This window comes from Neophocaena asiaeorientalis, unplaced genomic scaffold, assembly GCF_003031525.2.
Source record: "Neophocaena asiaeorientalis asiaeorientalis breed wild unplaced genomic scaffold, Neophocaena_asiaeorientalis_V1.1 scaffold469, whole genome shotgun sequence".
Lineage (NCBI taxonomy): Eukaryota > Metazoa > Chordata > Mammalia > Artiodactyla > Phocoenidae > Neophocaena > Neophocaena asiaeorientalis.
In genome coordinates this window covers 582355-589741 of record NW_020172691.1, presented here as the reverse complement: position 1 = coordinate 589741, position 7387 = coordinate 582355, and the positions used below count along the sequence as shown (strand labels likewise).

The following is a 7387-nucleotide window of genomic DNA, read 5'->3' as shown; positions in this document are numbered from 1 at the left end:
GCTTTCCCCACCCAGAGCCCTTCGTCTCTGACCACTCCTTTCTGGGCACAGATTCAAGTCAGGCTCTAGACCGCGTAGAATATCTCAGGTGATTTTGTGTCTGTCTCCCACCTGGGTGCCCAGAGGACCCTGTTCCCACACGTACCTGTTGGTTCTTCTTTCTCTTTTTATCAATATTTTTATTCTAAGAGATACAAAAAGGAAAATAGTTAAGATGTTTCCTCCTGCCCCATGCCTGCTCCCCTTTCTGGGAGCAACCCCCCGGAGGGAGTTTTTGTCTCTTTCCGGAGATATTTGTGAATATACAAGCAGACACACGTTCGGGCCTGTCTCTCCTCGCATTTTGACCAGCGTGCACTCTGGGCGGCACACTGCCCCTTACTCTGTCACCTACCAGCAGAAGGTCACCTGTCTGAGCAGGTGGAGCATGTGCTGGTTGCCGTCCCTCTAATGGGCCATGGACACTTGGGTTGTTCCCAGTTGTTTGATCTTGTAACAGGACTGCAGTGAAGAGGGCATTTCTGTAATTAGTTTTTTTGGGATAATTCCTGCCAGTTGAAAAAAAAAGTCATGGTACAAAACATCTTTGGTGCAAAGTGCATCCCCCTCTGTCCAGCTACCTGCTCTGACGTCAGCCACCATTTTGCTCCCTGGTGTTGCCATCCAGAGATTCTGCACGCCTGGATGCTGCAATGTTCTGACCCACCTGCACCACGGGTCTCAGCCTGGAACCCCAGAACTACCTCACCCCCTAGTCCAGGCCCCAGGCAGGTGCCTAGCTGCCCCCAGGGGGTGGGCGGGATCCAGGCCACCATTCACTCATTATGCCTCTGCTGGTGCCAGAGTCACAGGATAGCCCCAGGTGGACTCTTGCAGCCCCCAGGCGGGCATGACAGCCAGAGGGACCAGGTGCGAGCTGGGCTGGCTCAGGGCCCTGGCCTGATGGTGCGCGGAGACAGCACCTCGTGGAGGCTACCAGCTTGTTACCGGGACTGGAAATTGGCACCGGCCTTGCGGCTTCCCATTGCCTCCAGGCCCCAGGAGGAGGCGCATGCGGAGGAGGACCTGCAGCAGATCACGGTGCAGGTGGAGCCCGCGTGCAGCGTGGAAATCGTGGTCCCCAAAGAGGAAGATGCGGGGTGAGTGGCCCTCGAGTCCCTGCGGTCCCGTTACCTGGTTCCTGCATTCCAGTTCTGCTCTGGCCCCATTGGTCGAGCGTGGTCACGTGGCCAGGTGTCCGCTGGGCAGGCTGGGAAAAGTAGTCCTCAAGCTGGGGGCGGGAATGGGGCTTCTGGGGGGTGGGGCATGGGGGGGAAGGGAGCGCGTGGTACCGGGAGCAGCGGGGGTCTTGCACTCGGGGGAGGGTCGCCTCCTCCAGGGCTCAGAGCCGCCCTGTCATCTGAGGTCACTTTCCCTCCCACCCTTCCTCTCTTCGCCCTCTTAGCTTTGCTGGGGCTTGCGAGACAGCAACTTACAAGCTTTTCAAAGAACCAGTTGGGGACTTAGTTACCTTTTCCCCTGTTGTGTTTTGTTTTTATTTCATTCACTGTAACTCGCCAGTAATGACTTCTTTCTAGCTGCTTCTGGTTTGTTTTCTCACTTGTTTCTTTTTTCCAGTGCTTAAATTCGTTTTTTTCTTTAATAATGAGGCCCTTAAGGCTATGTAGTTTCCTCTGAGTACTGCTTTTGCGGTGTCCCGTGGGTTTTGACGTGAAGCAGTTCTTTTATACTGACTCACATGTGCATGGTTAGTGATTTTTTTCTTATTTCTTTTTTCAATTAAGATAGTGGCTTTCAACCACCTGAGAGTGATTTTGCCCTCAGGGGAGAGTGGGCAGCGTCTGGGAACATCTTTGGTGGTCATGACCGGGGGTGCTCTTAGCATCATGGTGGGAGCCAGGGACGCTGCTCCACACCCCACAGCGCCCAGGATGGCCCCCAGCAGAGAATGACCTGCCCGATGTCAGCAGTGCTGAGGGGGAGACCCTGGACTAAGGCTTTTTAGGGGTATCTCTCAAGTGTTTAAGATTTTTTGTTTACCTTTTTGGTACTTCTAACTTTATTAGGTTTCGAGCTGAAGAAAATGGCCTAAAAAAGTCTACGCTTTGGGGAATTCCCCGGTGGTTAAGACTCTGCGCTTCCACTACAGGGGGCAGGGGTTTGATCCCTGGTCGGGGAACTGAGATCCCGCATGCCGTTCAATGCAGCCAAAAAATTACGCTATTTTTTTTTGGCTGGGTTGGGTCTTCGTTGCTGAGCGCGGGCTTTCTCTAATTGCAGTGAGCGGGGGCTACTCTTCGTTGTGGTGGGCGGGCTTCTCATTGCAGTGGCTTCTCTTTGTTGCGGAGCAAGGGCTCCAGGCACGCAGGCTTCAGTAGTTGTGACAGGCGGGCTCAGTAATTGTGGCTCTCGGGCTGTAGAGAGCAGGCCTAGTAGTTGCGGCGTACGGGCTTAGTTGCTCCACGGCACGTGGAATATTCCTGGACTAGGGCTCGAACCCGTGTCCCCCCTGCATTGGCAGGCAGATTCTTCACCACTGCACCCCCAGGGAAGTCCCCAAAATTCACTTTTTAAGTGTCCGTGGACACTTGGGAGAAAAGTGTCTTCTCTGTGAAAAGATGGAAAGTTCTTTACAAGCCTTTTCTGTCCAGTGTCTTGATTGGTGTCATTGGTTCCTTTATGTCCTTACTTGCCTCGTATCTGTTTGGGCTGTTTAATTCTGTAATTGCCTTATCCAGTTCTTCTTGCCTTTCCCATAATTTTTGCTTTATATACTTTTTAGAATTTCTGTTCTATTTCTAGAGACTTTACTTAGCACTCCCAGCACACACTCCCAGGTGCACTTAGCTATTATTTCACACACACGCACCAGTTCCTGCCACTGTCAGCTTTTTTGCCATTAACTGAAGTGTCGCGGTGGGAAATGTCATTCAGTCTTTGCCCCACAAAACAAGTTGCCCTCAAACGTGACTGGAGAACCAGTTCTGCACGGTTACAGGTGCTCTTTCTTCTCAGAACTCGTCATTTCATCCAGGAGGTGAAATTTAGTCACCAGTCACATGGCCGCCAGCCAAGGCCTCGGGCACGTTCCTCACCTTCACTCTGAGCCTCAGTTTCCTCATCTGTAACACAGGACAGCAGCAGCATCCCTCCTTCCCGAGTGGAAGTTTGGTGGGTTCATTCCCACAAGGCCCTCAGACAGGCCTGGCACCTAGTAAGTGCTCAGAAAAGAGGAGAAAGAGGTTCTGGCCCCTCTGGGGTAGGTGCCATGTGTCCCCACCTTACAGATGAGGAAACTGAGGTTCCGAGAAAGAACGTGGTCCTCATGGCTGCCCAGCAAGTGAGTGGTGAGGCGGGGATCTGCCCACAGGCGTGAAGCTGAGCAAATAGAGGGGGAAGGGCCCGCCTGCTCGGGGGTGGGCACATTGTCCCCTGGGCTGCAGCAGTGCTTGGGGGTGTTCTGTTTGTTTTGTGCGGGAACTAGAACGTGTCAGACGGGATGCATCCCTGCAGTCGGACTCCCTGCGTCAAGGACGGTGCGGAGCAGGGAGTGTCCTGGGGTGTGGGCTGGAGAAGGCGCGGGCTGTCCAGAGCACCCCCAGCCAGGACTCCCGTGTCTTCCCCGTGTCCCCAGGGAGGGGTCATCCCCGGCCTGTGCCTCTGCCGCCGTCGAAGTGGAAACCGCCAGCCAGGCCTCCGAGCCCGCCAGCCAGGCCTCAGACGAGGAGGACGCGCCCGCCACAGACATCTACTTTGTAAGTCCTCCCGGGATCCCTCCCGTCGCCGGACCCTCCACCACCTGTGCTCACACGTGCACACACACGCACGTGCCTGTACGAACCCACGTGTGCTTACACCCACACCCGTTCACACACACGCACACTGCTCCCTCACAGGCTCGTGCTGACACGTCGCACGCTCAAGGCGCCTGTGCACGCCTGCACGTGCACTCACACTCAGGCACACAGGCACACGTGCCCGGCCAGCACGCTCACACTCAGGTGTAGGGGAGCACCCCCGTCCCTCACCATCCAGCCCAGGCCCCCCGGCCCAGGCCTCATGACCTCATCTGGTCATGAGCCAAGGCCCTGTCTTCAGCAGTGCCCCGGGAAACGTCTGGAGTCCTCAAGTGCTCGGCCCCGCTGGCCTGAGGGCAGGCCCAGGCCCTGGGTCCCGGGGCAGCCCGGGCTGGCCGTGGTGGGCTGGCATGACGTGCACCTTCTCTCTCTGGGTGGCGGGTGCGGAGGGCGGGCTCCGTGCTCAGGGAGGCCAGGGCCCCGCCGCGAGGGGCAGGTGGGCTCCACACTGCCGACTTCACAGGATGAGGATGTACAGCTGCTCCCGGACGAGGTGGCGCCCGTCAGAGTAGGAAGGGGCCCTGCCCCGCGGACCCGGGACCTCTCTCCAGAGCTGGGGGTCTCCTTCCCCACACACCTCGCGTGGGCGGGCAGGGAGCTGAACCAGGAGCCTGGGTGAAGTGGGTGCCCGGGGGCCAGGGAGCCCCCGACAGTGGATCCTGGAGCCATCTCCCTTGGGTGGCCCTGCTCAGGGATCACATGGTCCCAGTTACAACAGAGAGGGCCAGACACGCGCCCAGCCGCCCGTCCTCTTCCCGGACCTTCATTCTCACCTCTGACCCCTGCCCCTGCCCCAGGAAAATGAGCCGGGGCCTGCCCCCTGCCTGGCGCTGGGCCTTGGGGCCTGTTTGGGTGAGCTTGGCCCTCCCGCTGGCATCGCTGCTTCGTAACTAACACCGACCTCCCTGCTCTCGGTCCCCGAGCCAGTGCTGCCAGGGCATGGCCCTGCCTGGCCTGGAGGGTACCAAGTGCACCCTGTGTGTCCCCCCACCTGCCGTCAGCTCCCGCCGGGGCTGGTTGCTTCCCGCTCTCTGGATCTGTGGGAGGTGGCCCCTGGGGCCGTGTCCTGTCGTGTGCGTCAGGGTCCCGAAATCCCTGAGTGGGCAGCCGGGCCCCGCGCAGCAGAGAAGGAAGCCAGTGGGACCCCTGCCCGCACCTCCTGCTTGGCCATCGGCTCACCTGCCCCTCCCGGCGCCCTCCCTGCCTGACCACCTGCCAGATCCCTGTGGCCTCATCCTGTCACTTCATCCTGTCCTCTGTTTGCTTCCTCCCCCGCCCGCCCGGCCCGCCCAGTTCACCGATGGGAGGTACTGGATTTACTCTCCCCGGCATCGCCGACTGCGGGCCGTGACGCTGAGCTCCTCAGGGACTGTAAGTGACCGTGGCAGGCCTCCAGGGAGCCCAGCCCCGCCCCGCGCCGTGGGCAACAGGGAGCCACAGGTCCTGGCTGTTCCTCTTCCTCTGAGAAGGGACTTGGGGAAAATGTCACTGTGGCTGAGGTCAGCCGCGCTGGCCCGTGTGGGGCTCTGTGCTGCAGGCATCCCATGGGGACGTTGCTTACTCCCCTCTGAGGTGGGCATCACTGGGCCTGCGGGCACACAGCTGGGGCTCCAGTGGCTGGCCTGGCTGTGGCAGGGTCTGCATCTGACCCCCATCCCCTGGCCACCCTTGCCCCTTGTCCCAACCCTCCCGGGTCAGGGACGTGCCAGGTGCCCTGCTCCCACTTGTTCAGACCTCGCTGCTGACGGCTCCCACGGGGTGTCTGTCCCCTGAAGGGGGTAGCGTCATGAGTCAGTAGCGGGACTGCAAAGCCAAGCCCTTAACTGCAGGAGAAAGGAGCTGGTGTCTCCATACCCATTTCACAGATGGAGACACCGAGTCCCTGGCTCTCCAGGGAGCCCATGAGAGTACAGGGTAGACACAATCTGGATCCCAAGCTTCAGGCACCTGTGTGTCTAATAAACGCTTATCCACCCAGCGTGTCTGGGACGCTATGGGGATATTGTGTAGCGGTGGCATCGTTAGTACCTGTTATTGTCATTGTGAGCAATAAATGGGGGCCCAGAGAGGCCAAGTAACCTCCCAGAGGCACACAGCACTCCAACGGGCAGGACAAGGCAAAGGCCTAAAGCGAGACTTTGTGTTCTCAAGATGAGGCCCCTTGGAGACCACACTCCAGCCCCGTCAGCAGCCCCTCTGAGCGTCACTGGGTGTCGGGCGCTGCTGGGCGAGCCTGAAAAAGGGAGACTGCTTCCACAGCCCTCCCACCATGCTCGTTCCAGCCAGGGATGCCGCTCCCCAGAGATGGTCCCAGAGTCGGGGACACGTGGCGCGCAAGGGCCGTGGGGTGGGGTGCTGTGGCAGAGGCTGCCTGGAGGGGGGTTGACCCGGACTTCTGAGAAGCGCGTAGGGTGTGGGGAGGCGGAAGAGGAAGGGCGGTCTTGGCTGGAGCACCGAAGAGGCAGGAGCCTGGAGGCCGACGGGAGGAGAGGAAGCGACAAGAGGAAGGCTGGACCCCGAGGCCCGCCGTGCGGGGCAGGCGTGCCCTTGGCCCAACTTCCGTGGGTCACCCAGGGCCGGCTCCTTACAGGGTTCCCTGTGGGACCCCTGTGTCATCCCCACTCTGAGCCCAGCAGGGCAGCCACCCCAGTGTCAGGACCTGCTGTGGCCCCAGACGGGCCCGGCCCCACCCCCCGGGCTCCCAGGTGGGCAGGGGGCCAGGGGGGTTATTGCTTTGTGACCCCCTGAAGGAATGAGCGGGGCCTGAGCTGGGGTCTCGCCCTGCTGCCCCAGATGCTTTGTGCAAACCCCTCCATAGGTGGACACGGTTCTCGTGGGTGTACGGCCTGGGCCCACACGGGTACCGGGACGGCCTGTGAGCTGCGGGGATGGTGGGGTGGTGGGGTGGAGAGGCGGCCGGCGGGCCCCAAGGGCAGCAGGGCAGAGGCTGGTTGCTGGTGGTGCCCCAACCCCGCCGAGGAGGGGTGGGTCTTGGGGTGCCATCGTGGGCTTAGGGGCCGTGGGACGCCCAGGGGGACGTGGCCAGGACAGGTGTGTGCTCTGGCGGCAGGGGTGGAGGTCACAGGCTGTGGGGGGCGTTGAAGGAAGAGAGAACAGAAGGCGGCCGGGGGAGCCCCAAGAATGTTCTGGTGGTGAGAGCAGACCTGGGAGGGACGAGGGGGCCGGAGGAATGTATGTCCTCGCCGCAGTGGGACCCGGACTGGGACCCCACCCCAGACGCAGCTGGAGGAAGACCATCCTGTGGCCCCTCGGCGGCCAGTCCCCGCTCTGCCTGTCCCCAGGCCGGGACTTGGGCTCCGCTGCGCCCCCTCCCCAGGAAGATGACCCCGGGCTCTTGGAGCGGGGCAGGGAGGCCTCTGCTGCTTGCTCTCTGGGTGGCGCCTGCCTGGATCTCTCCTGAGCAAACCTGTGTGTGCCGGTGCTGAAAGGCTTCCCGGGTCAGGAAATGGGCTCCCACCGTCGCCACCACTCAGGACCCCCAGCAGAGGGTCTCCAGGGTGCTGCCGGGC

At 60.5% G+C, this 7387-nt stretch overlaps 1 protein-coding gene across 6 annotated transcripts in view; it reads left to right on the top strand.

Moving 5' to 3' along the window:
- PIP5K1C (phosphatidylinositol-4-phosphate 5-kinase type 1 gamma) overlaps positions 1-7387 on the top strand; it is a 33694-nt gene that overhangs the window by 22692 nt on the left and 3615 nt on the right. For 4 of the 6 annotated variants that reach the window (XR_003002541.1, XR_003002540.1, XM_024739984.1 and 1 more), the window contains exons 15-16: positions 1035-1139; positions 3635-3755. Coding sequence is in view for 4 of the 6 variants with exons in the window: in XM_024739984.1 (XP_024595752.1) it covers positions 1035-1139; positions 3635-3755 (226 nt within the window). In the remaining 2 variants the exon portion in view is untranslated. Of the gene's footprint in view, positions 1-1034; positions 1140-3634; positions 4799-5150; positions 5229-7387 lie in introns of those variants that run through there. The other 2 variants (XM_024739987.1, XM_024739983.1) reach the window with 2 other exon arrangements.